Genomic DNA, 22486 nt, shown 5'->3' with positions numbered 1-22486 from the left:
ACGGTTTGACTGAATGATGGAATTCGTCAGAGTAAATGTCGTGAAAAAGCTGTAAAGGTTGGCGGAATGGATTTCTGAATGTATGTGTTGTGGGCTGAAGTGTGCTGGATGAGAGAACGAATGAAAGATCTCAGAACGTGTGAGCGATGTTGCAAAAAGGAATAGAGAATTTTCGAGAAAACCTAGTATGTGTGTGATGAAGGGGACACAATAGCATGGGACTCGTTTAGTGTCGAGCACCAAACTATTTCAAATTAAACCCTTTTTTTAGCTTCTCCTACTCATATTAGTAAGGATGTAGTCTAGACATGGAATTTGGATATGAAAAGACCTGGATTTGAGCATTAATGGCTTTACACTCTGGGTCAAAGCCTTTGAAGAGTTGCATATATTCTTTTTTTTTGTTTTTGTTTTGTTTTTTTGTGTTTTTTTAAGATATCGTAAGATCACACAAAATGCTGTTATGTTTCACTATTTAATGTTTATTTTATTTCCGCCGGGGCCCTAGAAAATAAAATTGTCTTGTGACGCAGTAAAATTTCCCAGTATGTAAATGTGTTTTTCCATTCAAGAATTTTTTTTTTTTTTTTTTTACTGTTTAATCTCAACGTCATATCTAAGATATCTGATTTTTTCCCCCATGTATTTCAGATCATAAAAATCTTCAGTGAGGATGGGATGGGAAAGGTGGTGGAGATCCCAGCCGACATGACGGCGCGAGACCTGTGCCAGTTTCTCGTCTATAAAAACCATTGTGTGGACGATAACAGTTGGGCGCTTGTGGAGCATCATCCAGCCCTGGGACTCGGTAACTGGCTTGCTAGTTTTCTAGGCTAGAGGGGAGCGAGTGAATTTATAGAGCTGTTTTAAAGTGTCTGTGTGTGCGTCAACCACTTTAGATGCAGTAATTACAGGGTCTTTTGTGCTAGAGTTGAAATCAATGATGACCATGTAAGAGAAGAAGACAGACTTCCTTGATTCATCCTTTTATGTCCTCGGGCTGAGGGTAATTGATTAACGGTCACCGGGGGAAATCCCATCTTACGGAGAGACATAACAGGAAGTTAGGTTCCCCAAGAGTTGAACTGGTACTGGTTCTGGTTCTGGTACTTTAGAGTCGAGCATGGGATATTCATGTGTTTTGTGCTTCAGGACACAATTTATAAGGTGACCCAATATAGCACCAAAGCTGTTTATGATCCAAGATTCAACTTAGATGATTTCATTCTATTGCCAGAAAAATAAAAGTTTATATGCATTTAACCCATAAGTATTTTAAATGATACATTTTAAATTGCATAGTACTGTTCTTGTTTTTTTTTTTTCTTTCTTTCTTTTTCCAGAATGAGAGCATGACACCCTATGCATGTTGATATCTGCCTAATTTGGCTAGAGTTTAGAAGATGACAGATGAATTTGTCTGAATATTACAGTATTAATACTGCAGTATACAGTATTTTGATAGGACATACAACATTGGGAAGTGTTTTTTTGTACCTTAAAAGTTCATAAGCCTCCTGATATTGCTATCCTAACTATGTAGAGTAATATAATTAATTGCATTTTATTGTTTGTAATTAGAATTGTTATAATGCTTTAGCTCATATCGCTTTAAACTCAAACATGGTCAGTGGGTTTTTTGACGTTGATGGTTGCTGTCAGAGTGCACATGTTGTGGGCAAATCTCTAGGCTAACGCATGCTGTGTGTTAATTGGTTACCTCAAATAACCTGTGGCGTGAACGTGAGGCTTGCTCGTAGAACTGAAGTCAGCCCAGGGCAACGAGTCATACAGGAAGTTCAGCCACCCGAGTACGTGGTCTGGACATGATTTCGTTTTCCATTACAAGTATGCTTTGTTTGGCAAACAAACCATTTTCTTTTTATTTTCAACAGACATCCTGCTTCCCTTCTCTGTATCATCATTCTTTCGTCAGTTCTTTCAATGTTCTATTTTACTTTCAGTTTCCAAGTGAGTGTTTGAGATCCAACAGATGATTAGGAAATTTGGGAAATGTTGGGGAATTTTGAAACTGTAGCTGCCAAAAGCTACAGTCTGCTCATAATTTAATGTGGTTAACCTACAGTCAAGTTCATATTTTTTAAAAGTAGGTAGCTTCATTATAAGCTATTAATAAAATGTATCTAACTGGGTTTCAGATATTAAAGGGGATAATGGAAATATATTGTTTTACATATATAAGTATCAGATTATTTTAATCAACAATTAATCATGTAATCGTGTTTATCTGACACAAAAGCAATGAGAATCTCAATGACACTATTAAGTTCATAAACTAAACACTAAATGTCAATGTCATTAAATGTAACTAAGTAAAATACAAAATCACTTCAATTTCTATATCTGATGAAAACATGGTGAACAGGATCATAAACTAAACAAAAAGATTTTAAAAAATGAGTGTATTGCTTTTTTGAACTAATTTATCTAAATGAACGGTCACACTTTATTTTAACTTCAAATTCTTTGAAGCGTTGGCCTCAATAAACTACTAATTTGCTGCTCATTAATAGTTAGTAAGGTAGTTGTTAAGTTTAGGTATTGGGTAGGATTAGGGATGTAGAATATGGTCATGCAGAATAAATGCTTTATAAGTACTAATAAACAGCTAGTATGTTAATAAAATGCATGCTAGTTAAAAGTGCAACTTAGTTAATAGTGAGAATTGGTCCCTATACTAAAGTGTTACCAAATTAACTTATTTACTGAAATGAACCAGACTTCTCAATGCTACACATATGAAAAAGACATGTTTGGAATTGAAGTTAGTTTTGTTAAACTTTGTTAAGGTATGCCCAATCTCTGAAAACAGCCATTGTGTTGGTATTTGGTATCCCTGATACCTTTTCATTAATAATAATAATTTAATTTCTCTGATTCATGTCTTGATTCACTTTTTCTACATTGCACAACAGTACTGACACAAACAGTTTGGACAAAGGCTTTATTTTATATGCGAAACAGGCTGCGTTTAAAACGTCAAAGCAGGTCTATTCCTCATTTGTTATGGATCCACTCTGCTAGAATAGTGCAAAGTGCGGTTGAACGAAAGCATGACATCATCTCTCTGCAATCCCGACCCTCTCCTTACTAAGCCAAATATTGAACGGCGGGATGATGGAAAAGCTTGTCACTTCAGAGTACTTCTGTATCTCCAAGCGTCATGTCAAGATGGATGTGTTGTGGGGAAAAGTCATAAACAGGGTTTGTCGTAAAGTGGATTAAAGTGTGCATAAATTGATACACATATACAAAATTGTTGTTAGGGTGAATAATTGCTATATGCTTTCAAGACACAGTGACTGTAGAAAGGAACAAATGTGGTGGAAAAAGAAGAGTATACATTTTTTTGCACTGTTGCAAGTGAAAATGTGCGGTTCTTACCATAAAAGAACAGTTCACTCAAAAATTTTAATTCTGCCATTTCTCACCCTCATGTCAGTTTAAACTATAAAATACATTCTTTCATTGCACATTAAAGGAGATTTTTTAATAATGTGCTGGAGTTTTAAAGCTTCAAAAAGAACGCAAAAGCACCATAAATGCATCATAAAAAACGTTCACATGGCTCATGCACTGTATTCTTAACACATTCATGCTGTGCATGATGATTAGACCAAATTTAAGTAATTATTTAGTTATTTAGATTTTGACACATGAAGGTCATTTTAGGTTAAGTACATTTTTAAAAGTGTCTGTATTGAGAATAGAGAAGTTAACCAAAAATATGACGTTCCAAACGTAATTCTCCCTCTAGGTAGTACCACAATGGGGGTTTGAACTCGGAGCTCAAGCCAAGGCTCGGGTTCGGGCCTCCATTGAGGACAGCAAGCCAAGTTCGTTTACCATTAACTAGGACTGGATGTGCAGGCGAACTCATGAATTGTGATTAGAATTGCTTTACTTTGGTTGATACAAAAAAAAAAAAATCTGCTTGAAAATCAGAAACCTTGAGTTGTTTGTTTTTATTGCAAATTGCACTTTAGAAGCATATTTGACTTATTTTAACCTTGTATTGAACATCATAGTTTTTGCCCAACTTTATTTGATCTCACACTTGTCACTCTGTATTTTGGTAAAGCCGTGGCTCATGCTAGACTTTGAGCATGCAAAATTTTTGATAATGTGATGGTTGTAATATGATGTCACACTGTGCAACGTCTTTTTTTTAAAAAACATGATTCTTCCTAAAAACACATAATCTATCCAAAATATGGAATCTACTCTGCTTTTCTGCAGTGCTAAGAGGTTACGCCATGATGTAGCCGTCTTCTATTGGTCACAAGTCTTCGCGTTACACAAATTTGCAAGGCAGAGCTCAACAAACTTGAACTTTGGAACGCAGCGAAATTTGCTTGAATTTGCATTTCCTGTCTTCCATATTCATATGGCATGAAAAGTGTACTGTGATCGCCCCTTAAGGATGTTTTTGGGGTTGGTGCAATGTATTCCCCTGTAGCGTCCTGTTGCGAAACAAGCCCTCTGAACAGCTCAAAAGTTGGATGAAGAACATGTCCATGTATGGTTCAGGGTCGTTTTTTTAGCATTCATGACTAGCATTTACTACACCACCATTTAGACCCATATAAGACAGAGATTGTGATAAAGACAGGGAAAGTAAATAGAGATCTATGCATAGATCAAATGGAGGGCTTTTTAAAGTCAGTAAGTCCCTTTACTGGTTAAGCTGAACGGGGGGTGGGGAGAGAGTTGGTGTGTGGGGGGATTTATCTCCTCCAGACAAACTCTCTTTTCATCAGGCAGGGATCGCTCACCCTGTTTATTTTTTGTCTGCCTGCATGAATGCTAACAGACAATGATGTCATTCAAGATGCAAATATTATGCCACGTTTGAGTCTTTGGTTACAAAGATGCATTTTTGTTATACACACAGACCTTTTCACAAGTGCAATACAGATTTTGAAGGGTGTACATGACTTATTTTAACCTGATTCTTTTTTCCCCCTCCATCATTCCACAGAGAGATGTTTAGAAGACCATGAACTGGTTGTCCAAGTGCAGGCGTCAATGACCAGTGAGAGTAAATTTCTCTTCAGGAAGAACTATGCCAAATATGAATTCTTTAAAAATCCTTTGGTAAGTTAATCCAAGGCCTCACTTGAACTATTTCATAATTAGGTTAAGGTGATTTGTAGGTTATTTTTTTATTTCTGTCTCGTAGTCTAGGTGTCAGTAGGTACGTAAGTAACTTGACACGGATTATCGCTGAAGGAAAGTTCCACACATTAATGGACTGTTTTCAGTCTTACTTGGTAGATGCAGATATCAAGTGACATGATTCCACTTCAGTGAGCTGCTCTCACACTCTCTTCCATGCCTCTTACTGTTTGGGCTGGTAATCAAACACTTTCACGAACATTCAGTCCTCTTGTAAATTCAGCTGGAGACAGAGAGGGCAAAAAAATCTGTGCTTTAATCGTAAGATTTTTTTTTTTTTGACCCTTGACACTGTTTTAAACTGCTGTAACACAAGTACGCTATTGACTATAGAATTTTTGGTAACACTTTCTTTGGGCCTGTTTACACATAGTCACCTTATGCATCCCTTTTACACTTGACAAAATGTATGTGCTTCCATAAAATGAATATGACAGATATAGTCAGATATAGTGTGACTTCCATAAAGATTCTCATGCTAGTCAGCAAAATTTTCACCCGATCCAACACTGACACTTTCTCCATCCATGTCAGTCACTTGTGGGATTGCCAAGCATTTGTATGCTGACGTTTTTCCATTTAGAAAGAATTTAAGTATGTGGCCTGAACAGCTGAATGTGGCTCTTTGGAATATTGGATTCTGATAATTCTTGATCTGGTGAAAATTTACAGTTAAACTTATGCAGCCAATTTCGTACACAGCTCTGCAAGTTTCATGTCTCTCAAAATTTCATGTTGATTTATTATTTATTTGATAAGTAACAGTGTAAAAAAATTAAGTCAGCTGATTTTTAACAAAAACAACAAAACCCTTCAGGGGTTCATGTTGAGGATTTGAGGATTATTTTGCAATAACAAATGACTGACTTTATATTATCCTTTATATATAATACATAACAGATCATTGATGTATTCAGTTGGTTATGCCATAAAACGTAAGTAGTTTAGAATATTTATGTCAGTTCATTATTTAATATGGTGCAGGTTATATACAATGCTGTACCAATGATTTGTATGTGCACTGTAAATAATATTTGTTATGAATTGTTTCAAGTTATTTTCTGAGCTATGCAAAGCCTTGTACTGAATCTCCTGAAATTACTTGTGGTGGTAGAAAATCATTAGAAGAAAGTCAATGGGTGGCAGGCTTATACTTTTAAAAGATTATGTAATACTCCATTGTTTTGTGGGTTTTTGGACCAAGGAGCTTTTAGAATAATTTCAAATAATTGCTATTTTCTTTACATTTACATTTACATTTATGCATTTAGCAGACACTTTTATCCAAAGCGACTTACATTGCATTCAAGTTACAGTTTTTACATTTTATCAGCTCTTGATCTTGGCGTTGCTAGCGCCATGCTCTACTATTTGAGCTACAGGAAAGCCTGTAGCTTTCTGTAGGTGGATTTTCTTTCATCCACCTTAACCACTAAAAACAGGGTTTTTCCAGCAGTCATTACAAAACCTTTAACTTTATTGAAATTTTTTTTTTTTCTGTGTGATGAGGCAAAATGTTAAACAAGCAGATGTATATCTTTAATCATAGAACATTTCTTGTTACTTTGCATTATTATTAGTAGTAGTAGTAATAGTAGATGTAGTAGACTTTTTTCATTTAATAAGCATCATACTACTAATAAAAGTTATATACTGTAACGTTGAATTCATTCACACTCAACATTGAGATGTAAATGTAAAAAGTTATATTAAATGGAGTCTGATTTCACTAAGTGCAAATGGCCCGCGTTGTTGGCTATTTACACTAACTCCGCCCACCAACGTGTGATTGGTGTAGTCAAAACTACAAAAAACGGATGATAAACATCAGCTCCTGTGGCGTAGGTGATAAAGCCTGTGCTGTAGTCTTTTTGATGTGATCGACCCTTTTCAAATCTCGTATCTCATTGGAAAGGCAATTATTTTCAATAAAAATGAATAAATTGAAAATAAAGTATCGGGTAGGGTTAGGGTAGGTGTAGGGGCAGCTTTATTCTCCCAATAAGGTGGCATCCATTTTATAATCTGAATTAAAATGATAATTTACACTCAATACTTTACCATTGCATACTGTTTTATAATGTACTACAACACTGAGGTGCAGAAAATTGCCACTATTTGCAATAAGTAGTAAAATAGCAGAAAATCCTTCTGTTTTAACATAGTGTAAATATCATCTATCGCTAAGAAAACATGTTTTTTTTTTTTGTTTGTTTTTTGACAGAACTTCTTCCCAGAGCAAATGGTTGCCTGGTGTCAGGAGACCAACGGGACCATCCCCCCATCTCAGCTCCTGCAGGTATAACACAGACACGTGTTCTCTTTCCCATCACCCCCTGGTCTAACATCAGCCCACACATCTTTGACTTTTTACAAGATAAGACCCCTGTTATAATCTAGCTGACAACTGTGTTAGTGAACAAAGATACACCACATACAATTTTTTTTTCATAATTGACTGATTGTTTACATTATTTTATTTATACAGTATGAATTATTTTTTACAAAAGAACTTTTCTCTAAATATTCACACGTTTAGTCAGATTTAGCTTATTTCCTCAAGTCCCCCTTAACCTTCCTGTATCTCCAGTTTAAAAAAATATTACTTTTAATCACTGTTTTATTAGCACGTTCAGACCTTTGTTAAAACCTGGTTGAGAATAGTTCACACAGAAAAGAAAACTACAAATCTTAGCTGACAGTTTGATTTATTGAACTTTCAATTATTTTCTTCCTTTACCTACAGAACTTCTTAAACTCCAGCAGTTGTCCTGAGATCCAGGGATATTTGTATGTGAAAGAAATGGGCAGGAAATCATGGAAGAAACTGTATGTGTTTTTAAGACGGTCAGGGTTGTACTTCTCAACAAAAGGAACATCAAAGGTGAGTTATCTTTTATACTGGTGAAATGGCAACCCTAAACTTAAATTTTGCTTGCTTTATTTCTAAAAAACCTAGTCTGTTTTACCAGTCTACATCATGTACAAGCCTCTGTTAATGTCATCAGGTGCTGGTTAGAACCGACCCCTCCCCCATTTCTGAGTGCTCTTTTAGTGCCCTCTCCCCGCCTTATCCATTAAATGATATGAGCTGTTTGCTGATCTTTCACAGGAGCCCAGGCATTTACAGCTACTAGCAGACCTGGAGGACAGCAATGTCTTTACAGTAATAACAGGGAGAAAGCTGCACAATGCACCGACTGACTTTGAATTCTGCATAAAAGTAAGCTTATGTGATCTGTTATCAGAACTCTTAAATTAGATAAGCTCTGAAAAGTTAAATGTTAAACATTTAACACAAATTCAGTCTAAAAAGCTTTAACCATTACACTGTCATGTGCAGAAAAACACGGTTAAACACCCCTCAAAGCAGAGTGACTAATGTTGTGCATTATGATTATTTGCAGCCTAACAAAGTAAGGAATGAAGTGAAAGAACTGAGGATGTTGTGTGCAGAGGACGAGCAGAGCAGAACATGCTGGATGACGGCCTTCAGACTCTTCAAGGTTGGTAGTGGAACCGTATTTCACTGGCTGATGGACCTGTGCCTTTTTCTTGGCTGATTTAGAAACTGTACCCTTTCCATGTTACATCTGGAACCTGAGTCATTTTCCTGACTGCGCTAGAACCCACAGTCTTTCCCTGGCTGATCTAAAACCCACATCCTTTCCCTGGTTTATCCTTATCCTGGTTTATTTAACATTAACTTTTCATTAAATGATCTAGAGCCTGAAATATTTCACTGACTGATTTGATACCTCTGCTTTTTGCTGGCAGTTTTAAAGGGTGCACCCTGCACCCTCTCTGTGGTTCATCTGGAACCTAAACTTTAGCTAACTGAGCTAGAACCCACACCCTTTCCTGGCTAATCTAGAACCCACACCGTTTCCCCTGGTCAATCTAGGATTTGTACCCTTTCCTTAACTGATCTAGAATGCTCACCTTCTCCAGACTGATCTAGAACCCCCTTATTTCCTTGGCTGATCTAAAATCTTCTTTCCTTGGCGAATCTAGAAGCTGCTAATTTCCCTGACTAATCTAGAATTCATTGCTTTCCATGGCTATTCTAAAAACTGCACCCTTTCATATGTTCATCTAGAAACTGCACCCTTTCCAGAATCTGAGCCTCTTCCTGACTGATCTAGAACCCATATGCATTGAAATGTTTATCTAAAACCAGTATCCTTTCCCTTACTGATCTACAACATGCACTCTTTCCTTAGTTGTTCTAGAACCTGCATTCTTTCCCTGGGTGATCTAAATCCCTCAAACTTTTTAAGGCTGATCTAGAACCTACACCCTTTTCTTTGACTGATCTAGAGCATCTGTGACAAACATACCCCCGGTTTCACAGTCCCAGACTGAAAGGCATGTTTGAGCTGTCTCAGCTGAAAATATCTTGCTCTGACATATCTTAAAATATGTCAGTGTCATTGTTCTGTGTCAAGATGCACACCTTAATGTTTTCTTCTAAGGCATTTTTGTAAAAGTTGCTTAAATATCTTAATTTAACTAAGGCCTAGTCCTGGCTTAAGCTAAGCCCCATTTGTGAAACCGGGCCATAATGCAGTGATGTTTTATGCATCAGATGTAAATGATGTATGACATGTTATGTACTGAAAGGGGAAAAATGACAAATTTATTAAAATGCAGTTATGACAATGAGCACCTTACACTTGCAGCTAATGAGAGTCACGAGAGTATATTTGAGCAGCAAATTCACATTTCTGAATTCTGGCAGCGTCTTTTCACTTTGAGGAAAACACAATGAACAATTCTGTACATCAGCGTTATGTTTTATTGTGGTATTTTATTAAAGGGTATAATTCTTTTTTCAACTGTTTAACACTTTTTATTTTTCTTCCTTATAGTATGGAATATTACTCTATCAAAATTACAAGATCCCCCAGCAGCGAAAAACATTGCTTTCACACTTCTCAGCGCCTGTGGTAAGACACTCACTCACTTAATCTACTCCTGCATTCTCTCTCTCACAGATGGAGCATTAATCAGACATGTATCAGTCTGTGGGCCATGATGTCACATTATGGAATGATTGTTCAAGTGTTGGCAGTGAAGTTATTATTACAGCTTGTCCTATGGATATTATGCAATGCTGACAATTTTAGAAAAAATTAACAAAGATCAATCCATGCATGTTCATGTTATGCTTAAAAAGTTTTGACTACTGCTTACTGGTTTAGAACATGCACTATAGATAGTGACTAGATAATTATCAAAAGACAACACATCTGTAATATGGCAAACAAAATCGCTGTAACTTCCGATCTTCTTTTCCAGAGGAGTGTCTCAGAGAACTCTCTGGTAGCCATGGATTTCTCAGGGAGGATAGGCCGAGTGATTGACAATCCTGTGGAGGCTCAGAGTGCTGCCATGGAGGAGGGACATGCCTGGAGAGTTAGTTCCAATAATCTTTGTTTTGATTGTTTAATTATTAGATTTTTTTAAATATCCACCAGATGTTCTATGATGATCTAGATTTACAGATAATATAAATCATGTTTCTAATCAGTGTTTACCAGTCCAACACAGATAAAACAGACATAAAATTTGTCAACAGAATATATGAGTTAATATATACTGTTTTGTGATCAAATTAGCATGATGTAGAAATTTTTGATTGACTGTGGATTATGTCTCCATATCTTTTTTCAGAAGAGAAGTCAGCGTATGAATACACTAGGAAGCCCCAGCCCATTACACCCCTCATCATTAAGCGGAGGTAAATTCTAGAGTGTTTAAATCAGTATTTTGACATATATATATATATATATATATATATATATATATATATATATATATATACAGTGGAGCAAAAAAGTATTTAGTCAGCCACCAATTGTGCAAGTTCTCCCACAGGTGAGAGAGGCCTGTAATTTTCATCATAGGTATACCTCAACTATGAGAGACAAAATGAGAAAAAAAAATCCAGAAAATCACATTGTAGGATTTTTAAAGAATTAATTGTTAAATTCCTCGGTAAAATAAGTATTTGGTCACCTACAAACAAGCAAGATTTCTGGCTCTCACAGACCTGTAACTTCTTCTTTAAGAGGCTCCTCTGTCCTCCACTCGTTACCTGTATTAATGGCATCTGTTTGAACTCGTTATCAGTATAAAAGACACCTGTCCACAACCTCAAACAGTCCAACTCCAAACTCCACCATGGCTAAGACCAAAGAGCTGTCAAAGGACACCAGAAACAAAATTGTAGACCTGCACCAGGCTGGGAAGACTGAATCTGCAATAGGTAAGCAGCTTGGTGTGAAGAAATCAACTGTGGGAGCAATTATTAGAAAATGGAAGACATACAAGACCACTGATAATCTCCTCGATCTGGGGCTCCACGAAGATCTCACCCCTGGGGTCAAAATGATCACAAGAACTGTGAGCAAAAATCCCAGAACCACACGGGGACCTAGTGAATGACCTGCAGAGAGCTGGGACCAAAGTAACAAAGGCCTCAAATCCTGCAGTGCCAGACGTGTCCCCTGCTTAAGCCAGTACATGTCCGCCCGCCTGAAGTTTGCTAGAGAGCATTTGGATGATCCAGAAGAGGATTGGGAGAATGTCATATGGTCAGATGAAACCAAAATAGAACTTTTGGTAAAAACTCAACTTGTCGTGTTTGGAGGAGAAAGAATGCTGAGTTGCATCCAAAGAACACCATACCTACTGTGAAGCATGGGGTGGAAACATCATGCTTTGGGGCTGTTTTTCTGCAAAGGGACCAGGACGACTGATCCGTAAACGAAAGAATGAATGGGGCCATGTATCGTGAGATTTTGAGTGAAAACCTCCTTCCATCAGCAAGGGCATTGAAGATGAAACGTGGCTGGGTCTTTCAGCATGACAATGATCCCAAACACACCGCCTGGCAACGAAGGAGTGGCTTCAGAAGAAGCATTTCAAGGTCCTGGAGTGGCCTAGCCAGTCTCCAGATCTCAACCCCATCGAAAATCTTTGGAGGGAGTTGAAAGTCCGTGTTGCCCAGCGACAGCCCCAAGACATTATTGCTCTAGAGGAGATCTGCATGGAGGAATGGGCCAAAATACCAGCAACAGTGTGTGAAAACCTTGTGAAGACTTACAGAAAACGTTTGACCTCTGTCATTGCCAACAAAGAGTATATAACAAAGCATTGAGATGAAATTTTGTTATTGACCAAATACTTATTTTCCACCATAATTTGCAAATAAATTCATTAAAAATCCTGCAATGTGATTTTCTGGATTTTTTTTTCTCATTTTGTCTCTCATAGTTGAGCTATACCTATGATGAAAATTACAGGCCTCTCTCATCTTTTTAAGTGGGAGAACTTGCACAATTGGTGGCTGACTAAATACTTTTTTGCCCCACTGTATATATATATATTTGGGGTGTGCCCGAAGCCGAATACCTTATTCGGAAAGTCACAGATAATGGCTTCGAAAACAAATAGTGGATAACGAATAGTTCTGTCCGAATATTCAGCTGAGGCTGCAGAACAGTCTGGTATTTGCTAGATAACAGTTGAGCCAGGGGATCAGCGCAATATTTTACACAACCCTCTAAAGTCACGCAATAATGAGTGTGTGAAGTGAATGAATTTAAACTTTATTAATGAAAAGAGGGCAAATCAAACACCGCTTGCTGTTGCCTCTCCGTGCATCTCTCAGAAATCAGAGCTTGGCAAGATTAATATCAACTAAAATAATACATCATACACGTTCTATTATTTGTGTACATTTAAAAGGCAATGATTTAAACCGTATATGCTATGATATGATACACGAATGAATGGACTAAGCACAGCGCGATCACCAATCAAACAGCCGCGTTGTGCGTCTCTCAAAAACCAAACTAGCTCTCTGTCAAGAGTAGGCTAATAATCAGCTTAGATACAGATACATTTTCTACTAGGCCTACATGTTTGCTTCTTTGTCTTTTGCTGGTTTGCGTGGCACACGCACATTTGTTTAGTGAAGTTCAAAAAAAGACTGCTTAAAGAGTTCAGAGTAATGAAAAAGTGTGCCTTGAATTAATTCAGTCGTGTTCAGATGATTACTAAACGTTTGTCACGAAAGCTCTCTACTTGCATGATCAATTTAGTTTTAGAAATTATTTCTATATTTTATAACACTGAATAGTGCAAATAGTCGAAACACAAATATTTTTCTATAGGTTATAGCTGTCAGACTTTTGTCCCCGTGTCTTCTGTTTCCACGTGTTCCCAGTGTTTCCATGTCCTTATTTGGGTTTTCCTGTTCTTGTCCCCATTCAGTTCATTTAGTCCCAGCCGTGTCTGATCTGTTTCCAGGTGTGTCTCGTTTTCCCCTCGTTAGTTCTGTCTATTTATAGTGTGTTCTGCCTCTTGTTTGCTGTCTGCTGTTATACGTCATGTGCTCCGTGTGTGACTCCTGTCTACCCCATGTTGGATGAATAAAGATTGTTCTAGTGAATTCTCCTGCGCCTCCACGTTCCTTGCTCCTCGTTCCTTGTGCCTCACAGTGCTAGTCGTGACAGAACAGCGGACCCAAACCGAAAGCAAGTGGTGCTCACTCTCTCCCATATTTATTTTCCGTTTTGAAAGTGTTTTTTGTTTAGTTTTATTTTCTCCCGTGGCATGGAAACTGCCGCACGAGTCATCGCCCTTGCCCAACGAGATCTCCCCTTTGTGGAGTATTTGCGGGAGTTCTGCAAGCTCGCCGCAGCGTCAATGGATGATGCCTCCATCCTTTCGCTGTTCTGGCACAAGGCCAACTACCATTGCCCCGTGGACCTCCCAGACACCACCGGACTAAGCTGGAGGGAAGGGATCCTCCGGTGTCTGGAGAGTGTCCACCCCCCAGCCAGAACCAGCCTGCCGCCGTCCGCAGCTCTCTCAAGCCCGCCGTTCGCGGCTCACTCAAGCCCGCTGCCCTCCGCTGAATCTATCCTGCCTGCCTCCACTGACTCAAGCCCAGAGCACGCTCCAGTGCCCGCTCCTCAACAGTGCCTTCCAGAGCCCGCTCCTCCAGAGCGCCAGCCAGAACTAGCCTCTAGTTCCCCCAAGGATTTTTTTATGGCTCCAGCCGTAGAGGCCGGGGTGGGGGACTGGGGCCGCAGCCTCATCCTGAATTCCCTGACCCGCCTTGGCCTCCCAAGCTCCCTGCTCTGCCATGGCCTCCTGAGTCCCCTGACCCGCCTTGGCCTCCCAAGCTCCCTGCTCCACGGTGGGTCCCGGAACAGGCACCACCCTGGAGGCCGTCTGTCCTGTCTCCGTGTCCCTGTCCACCCCCCCTCCCCATGGGATGTTGCATGGGAGTAATTGTCAGACTTTTGTCCCCATGTCTTGTGTTTCCATGTCCTTATTTGGGTTTTCCTGTTCCTGTCCCCATTCAGTTCATTTAGTCCCAGCCGTGTCTGATCTGTTTCCAGGTGTGTCTCGTTTTCCCCTCGTTAGTTCTGTCTATTTATAGTGTGTTCTGCCCCTTCTTTGCTGTCCGCTGTTATACATCATGTGCTCCGTGTGTGACTCCTGTCTACCCCGTGTTGGATGAATAAAGCTTGTTCTAGTGAATTCTCCACGTTCCTTGCTCCTCGCTCCTCACAGTGCTAGTCGTGAAAATAGCTACTGTTCTCTTTTTTCCAGACCTTCAAATTACTTAAGTGAAATACCTAATTTTTAAAACTGCGCAGGAACCAGTGAGCCAAAGGAACTCATGTTGTTTTACATAAACCTCTAAAACTACAACACAGGAACAAGAGTGTGAAGTAAATGAGTGTAAACTCAATGAATAAAAGAAGCGCGAATAAAATAGCAGTGTTGCACTTGCCTTTTTCCATGCATTTCCTGGAAATTACAATCAATTTCCATATTTCTAGACTGCATAGGAACCCTTGCTGTTTTAATTAGAAGATATTTAAATATTTATTTCTTGGATCAAGAAAGGTCCCCAAAATGGGACTCGAACTTGCATTCCCTGAAGCATAACCGCACTACATCTCGAAGCACTGCCTAAACAAGGGTATTGGCTCCGACTGTAAGAAGATATTTAAATAAACGTTATAATCATAAAAAAATGTAATTAAATTAATTAAACATGGCATATTTGTTCAGTGATAACTACAAAAAGAAAGAAAGGCTGTAAAACCATAGACATTTTTTGTAATGCTTTATTAATTCAATGCGTAAAACCATAGACATAACGATCTTATCAAGTATGCAACTGTACGAAGTTCCGGTTCAAGCTCTGCCTACTTCCGGTTTTATCCGAATACAAATACAGACAAGAATAATTTTGTGATTGTTACAGATACAAATACAGATACAAATACTGGCTTCGCTGCACACCCCTAATATATATATATATATATATATATATATATTATTGCTTGGATGGCAAAGCTAAATTTTCAGTAGCCATTACTCCAGTCAGTGTCATGAGATCCTTCAGAAATTATTGTTATATACTGATTTGGTGCTTAAAAAACATAACTTATTATTATCAATTTTAAAAACAGTTGTGCTTAATATTTTTGTGGAAACCATGTTGTATTTTAATGAATTGAAAGTTAAAGTAAATTCTTTGCAACAAAGTGAAATTATTGTAATGCATTTTTGCTGAATAAAAATAATTAATTTATTTTAATGTAAACAGTGGCATGTTTAGTACAAAAACCAAAGTCCAGACTTTTAGTAATATAACTAAAAGTAAAATTTGATTAAAAAATGTATAAAACAAAAGGTTAAAATTAATTACTATTACTATACATCATACATCCAATACATGCCTTTAAAGGAAAGATACCATTGAATATGCACAGAACTCCATAGAAAAGTGCTCACTATCATCCTTGTCTTAAAGGCATTTTGTATCTCCTCTGATCCAGTTATCCACAGAACTCAGCTGTGGTTTCACGGTCGTATTTCACGAGAGGAGTCCCACAAGATGATCCATCAGCAGGGCAGAGTGGATGGGTACATATCATAGCTCATTAGTTATTCTCAGAAACATTCTGGATGATTCTCTGTTCTTAACTATGCAAGATATAGTTACACGTAATTGTCTTTTGTGCAACAGAATGTTTCTCTTGAGGGATAGCCAGAGCAATCCTAAGGCATTTGTACTTACAATGTGTCACCACCAGAAAATCAAACATTTCCAGATTTTACCGGTAAGATTTTATATTTTCCTGCACTCAAAACATGTAGCATATTAACTTTGTGTGCTGATGCACATATGGCATATCCTTCAAACAGTCAAGTATTCCAAGTATGCATTAGATTTTTTGAATACTACCTTGTTGAGAATGAGAGTGAAAGACAAGAAACTTACATTGCGCAAGGGCACAAATGCAAATGTTGGGCCAATGCATTGCAAGTGCACAGCACGCTGTACATAACTAGCATTCTTGCTTTGCTGTGCCTGTAACAAACCTCAAAATACTCCAGGAGGGCGATAGAGTTAAACTTCAAAAGGTCGAGGCTTTAAACTGTGTTATTAATCAGGTATCTGGCTATAAACATGTCAGCATGACTTCCATTAACATGCTCAGCAAGAATCTTTTCAAACCGTAGCTCTGCCAGTAGAGAAACCTCACCGTAGAAGTTAAATTGCATGAATTTAAATTGCAGCCTGACACATTTCAGAATGCATAAAAGTTTTATGTTTTCCATTTTCCAGTGTGAAGAAGACGGTCAAATGTTCTTGAGCCTCGACGACGGCGCCACCAAATTCACAGACCTGATCCAGTTGGTGGAGTTTTACATGCTGAACAGAGGAGTTTTGCCTTGCAAACTTAAACACCCCTGCACCACTGTGGCCTTATGACCTCCATATGCCTGATTCCGCCTAAAGACAAACACTCAGACGCCGTGTGCTGTGGTGTAATGCTGTGCTGCTGGGCTGGAGAAAAGCACACTGCGAGAGCAACTCTCTATCAAGGAGAGATGAAATCAAAAGAACAAACACAAACAGGACCAGCAAGAAATAAAGGAAATAAAGCTTGTGTGTTAGCTGCTGATGAACCTCTCAGCCACCTGCACACTTGACCGTGGCCAGAGCAGGTTCTCAGGACAATCATCCAGAGGGAGTTTTCAAAATCCGCGGTCTTAATCGTGCAGAGATAATGGTTTGGAAAGACCAGCAGAACACTGGTAAATCACGTTTGATTTCATTTTGCACTCATGAACCAGGTACAACCAAGCTATGGCAATTGTTGCTTTCATAAATCGAGCAGATTTAATTCTAGAATGTCCTGTGAGATGCGGACACCCGATTGGTGGTTTCAGTACTGTGAAAAGACATTGCCGTTAAATTCGTGCTTTGTATTGTTTTCACCGGTAATCACTAGAATATTTTGACACTTGTTTTCTTTTTATGTGCTCATTGTGTTGAGCAAAGAACTCTCTTTTTTGGCCTCTTTTATCGTGTTAAACCCTTGTGTAGTTTTTCCCCTTCACAAAACATAACCTGCAGCACTCTCTACTGGCCATACCAAGAATTAACGTGTCCCTTCACGCCAAGGAATAGTTGATCTCAAAAATGAAATTGGCTTATTTACTCACCCTATTGTTATATATGACTTTATTCTACTTCTTTTTTTCTGTTGTTGTTGTTGAAAACAGATAAAAATAAATTGCCATACAACTGTATTTTATAGTTCATAGAAACCATTGCTTTTAGTTTCCACGACGAAAAAACGCCATGCAAGTATTAAATACGACTCATGTGCTATATTTCAAGCCATACGACAGTATTGTATCCGAAACCGCAAGAAGTTTAGGTCCGATTATAAATGTTCCCGTGTGCATGACAACTCAAGAGTCCAGTATTGAGGACTAAAACACTGCCATATGATAGCTTTGTGTGAGGAACCATCTGAAATTTTAAGCTTACGTCTAACTCATATCTGCTAAAATAAAAAATCAAATATTTTGGAAAGGCATGAAGGTGAAAAATGATGGCCAAATTTCATTTTTGAGTGAACTATTCCTTTAAACATGAATACAAGAACATGGCCTGACATCACCACCACATCCTTTAGGAACGGTGCCTTGATTTTAAAGTGGAGTCTGTTGAGTAATAACCACTAAACCCTCTGCTGGGAACTCCGCTGTGGGTCGCAGTCTATCAGGAGCTAGATCAACAAACTGGAATCTTTAGAACTGCTGTCATCTTCAGTCCCAGCTCCAGTCTATTTTTGTTGTTGACTTTCTAGTTTTTCTCTCCGTGTTTCGAAAGATTGTTTCGAGGACAGCACACTGTGAAGCTCGGGCTAAGAACACCCACATAAAGATGGGGTTCGAATTTATAATCTGCCTTGTCCATGGTAGCAGTAGGTACAACGGATTTGTAAAGATTTTTTTTAATTTTTTTTGTACTTGTGACGCAATGTAAAGAAAGAGCCATGTTTTTAGTTTGTACCTATATTATATTAAACTAGATGGAGAGGGCATAGCCACCATGTCTACAAGTTCACCCAAGATATCAATGCATAGTTAAATGCAAATGACGCAATCATTTTTAAGTATTGCTTCAACAAATTTATTTATTTATCTGGATTTGATTACTTGAAATTTAGTTTCGTTTTTTCTCAGCGCTGTTCAATAATATTCTTCCGCAATTTTGTGAATTTTTTGGACCTCAGTTATTAACTACACCCCCTTTCTTGAATCTTTTTAACACTAATTCTTCATAAACATCCTGCTGTAGAAATCCATCTTCAGTAAAGCCTGTTCAATGGGTTGTACTGTTGTGTACATCGCTGTCAATTGTTAATTTGACACTATATTGAAAACACATCTTTTGGAAAAAATATTATACACAAGTTAGCACATGATATGGTGCAGCCCATTGAACAGACATGTATTGCACATGTATTCCAGACAGCTTTGTTTCCATTCATGTTAGATGAACTATGGTGTCTACACAATTAAGGTCTATTTTGCAAATTTCATATTGTTGTCTATAAAAAAAAAAATAGTAGTCACAAAGTAACAGTAAGCTGTTCATTCATAGATGTATTTTAAGATACATGCAATTCATGTCATCTCAGTTAAGTAAGGGATAATGTACAATCAGCCGGTTTTCGCAAAAAAAAAAAAATAAAATAAAATCCTGATATTTTGACTGTACATTATGCATCTTATTGCACGGCTACTTACTTAAATAAAAAATGAAATATTGATTATGTGACAAGGAATCAAGTATTTCAGAGAGCTGTGTAATAAGGACATAATCTCAGTTTGTCAGGTAGTACTTAGACCTCATTGGATGATTTAACCACAGAAATAGACTGCAGGGCTTAAGTCAGCGCTATAATTATTCACTTGAATATCTTTCTCAGTGTCAGTTAAGTTAATTCAAGCCTTGAGGATGCGTGTATGGCAGTGTTGATTTAGCTGCAGTTTGGGTGGGTCGTACGTTCACCAAAAGACACAAGCATACACACGCAAGCTTTCTGAACTTGACATTATTGTCTTTATTTTTCAGGGTTTGATAAGTGAAGCTATACAATCAGCCAGCCAAGGACTAAACTAACAACATTTCAGTTATGATGCTATTAATTAGCATAGTCGGCAACCAGTTTTGATATACTATAATTCTAGTGTAACAGTATATCAGGAATTTTTCCGCCTGGTTCAGACAGATGGATGTATTGAGTTTAGAGGTTATATGATTTTTTCCCTCAGATCATTTAACCATAAAAAAAGAAAAAAAAGAAAAAAAAACACAACATTTTTGGATTTTGCCAGTGAGGAAGTTATAGGTTACTTAAAGGCTAGTTTATTATATGTTACTGGTGAATCACCTGTGTGAGTAAAATTGATCTGTAGGATAGTCTGAGTACCATTAGCGCTTAACCTACTTGTTAACTAGTTGGCCGTTCAGTCTAAAAGTGAGTGTGAGCAGGATATTTGTTCACAATCCAGACACTCTGGGAGTTAATACAGTAATACATAACAGACACGTTGTCTGTTCGCATTTATTTCATTTGCAACATTGTTTCGTTTTTACATATATCATGTAACATGCAGCTCAACAGGACACTATAGTTGTTCAAGCTGTTCAAGTTTGTAGATACCACACTGAATTTTTGGATACAGATTATTATTATAATTTTTTTTCCACAATGGCATATAAAATGAAGAAACTTGACTTATTTTAGTGCATTTTTATTATTTGGTAAAGTGTGTAAATATTGAATCTATTCTATTTTGTGTTGCTTTGTCGTGCTAATTGACCTTAAAGAATATGTTATGTTTGCATTGAGCTGACGGAAAACTGGACTTTGAACTCCTTTAGTCATTGAAGGTCATTATTAAGCTAAATTGCTGTTTTAAAAACTCACTTATTCTTACAAATACACTTATTATGAAAACACTAACAAATTTATGCCTTGTAGATATTGTAGAAATGTTTCTTTAATATGAATCAAAGACAGGTTTTTCTTTTTTTTGCATTTTCCCCATTGTTGTTTGAAAGAAGCTGGTAGCAGCATTTGCGAAACGTGTGATCTGTTGAGAGTTTATCAGTGAAAGAAATAAATGTCATTTTTATATTTAAAAGAAATGAATGTAACTGGGTTGCTCAGGGTTGAAGTGGAGGCTGTTTAAAACTGGTCCTGTGGACCAGCAAGACTTCTTCTCTGTATTTTTCTTTTTATTAAACTAACAGTGTACTTCTTTTTATTGAGTCTTTGACCACACCAGACCTCTATTATTTTCCCTTTTTTCTCTTAATGAATCTCTGGCCTTCAAGATATACTAGTTTCATCTGCAACATCTGTAGAATGAGTTGTATCATATAGCTTCCACCCTTTCTTAAAGGGATAGTTCACCTAAAAATGAAAAATGATCATCATTTACTTATCCTCAAGTCACTTCAAGCTGTTTTTTTTTTTTTTTTGCCCATACAGTGGAACAGGGCAGCTTGGACATTCTGCTATATCACTCCTTTTGTACTCCATATACAAGTTTTTTTTTTTTGGATGAAATATTCCTTAAAAAAATTTTGCATATCAGGTGCCTCGAAACCCTATGGTCCATCCTCTCTCTTCACTAATGTCGACCTGAGAGGGTGTTCCTACTCAGGTTATGGTTACTGATCTCGAATTTGTGACCATTTGTCACTAGTATCAGTTCTGATGAAAGAGGAGGTCATGCTTTTGATTACACTGTTCATGTTAGAGAGTAATTGCATTATACATAAATAGCAATTTGTAATGAACTTAATGTGTAATTCTGTGGATTTGCTTTTAATTATTGCTATTGTCATGAATCATAACAACATCTAACATGTGTAACATGAATGCTGTAATGTAAAGCAGTACTTCTGTGACTTTTTTCATGCCATAATCAGAACCTGCTCCCAACTGTAATATTTCCTGAGCTTTGTGTATGTTTTCTCAATGCAAAAAAATATCATGACCATAAATGTAAGTAATATAGAAGTAAATATGAATCTATGTCTTTCAGGGAATGAAACAAACAAACAAACAAACAAAAACATGGATAGAAAAAAAAGGTTTCTTCTTTTCATATTCTGTATTGATAATGTGTTCTTCTTGGTTCTGTAAATAGCTGAATGGCTTACAAATTCTAATTGTAACCTTTTCAGGTATTTTTGTACAAATAAGGGACTGATATATTCTGTTTAGAATAAAACATTAATTGATTGCTATGTCTCAAGGTGTGTTGATATTATCCTAACAAGCAAACATACACACAGTGTTCATATGATAGCACTTTATACTTGTGTTGTAGGACTTTGTAAGATGCTTACTGTTTAGGGAACATGTGACTCGATGTAATATCTCATTATTAGTATTATTATTATTTTTGCCAAACCCCTTCAAGGATGTATTGCTTTAGATAAGGCAGGTTTATTTGTTATAATACTTTGACTAAATGAAGACAATTAATAATTAATATTATTTGTTTTCTTAATTTTAATTAAAAACGTTTGATTAAAAATAAATGAAATAATTTTAAAGAATGCCAGAAATATTAAATATTAATATAATTTAAAAAATTGGAAATAGCTCAAGATCAATATTTATTTGCATTAAAAATGTGAAAAAGGTCCTGAACAATGCTGGTGGTACATTTATTCATTACTAGAAAGTTTGTTCTACAAAATATTCCTATTTATTCTTATAAACAGTACAAATAATGTAGAATTTAAAACGTGTAGGCCTATTACATTAACAAAATGAACTGTAAGTTTTCCTAAAAATGGTGCAAACGTAACTTTAGACTTTAGTAACAGTTGTGCTACTATTCAAATGTGGACTGCAGT

The 22486-nt window shown here is 37.2% G+C and overlaps 1 protein-coding gene across 4 annotated transcripts in view; it reads left to right on the top strand.

Moving 5' to 3' along the window:
* The window catches only part of grb10b (growth factor receptor-bound protein 10b), a 108182-nt gene extending 87820 nt beyond the window's left edge, over positions 1–20362 (top strand). For all 4 annotated transcript variants that reach the window (XM_058745871.1, XM_058745869.1, XM_058745870.1 and 1 more), the window contains 12 exons: positions 652–808; positions 5003–5118; positions 7424–7498; positions 7946–8083; positions 8312–8422; positions 8607–8705; positions 10071–10148; positions 10501–10617; positions 10876–10942; positions 16074–16161; positions 16265–16358; positions 16868–20362. In XM_058745871.1, the coding sequence (XP_058601854.1) occupies positions 652–808; positions 5003–5118; positions 7424–7498; positions 7946–8083; positions 8312–8422; positions 8607–8705; positions 10071–10148; positions 10501–10617; positions 10876–10942; positions 16074–16161; positions 16265–16358; positions 16868–17014 (1287 nt within the window). In that variant the 3' untranslated portion in view covers positions 17015–20362. The remainder of the gene's footprint in view (positions 1–651; positions 809–5002; positions 5119–7423; positions 7499–7945; positions 8084–8311; positions 8423–8606; positions 8706–10070; positions 10149–10500; positions 10618–10875; positions 10943–16073; positions 16162–16264; positions 16359–16867) is intronic.
* The last annotated feature ends 2124 nt before the right edge of the window (positions 20363–22486 follow it).

Source organism: Onychostoma macrolepis, chromosome 16 (genome assembly GCF_012432095.1).
Source record: "Onychostoma macrolepis isolate SWU-2019 chromosome 16, ASM1243209v1, whole genome shotgun sequence".
NCBI classification, from domain to species: domain Eukaryota; kingdom Metazoa; phylum Chordata; class Actinopteri; order Cypriniformes; family Cyprinidae; genus Onychostoma; species Onychostoma macrolepis.
The sequence above is the reverse complement of the archived record's forward strand: the minus strand, read 5'-3'. Positions and strand labels throughout refer to the sequence as shown.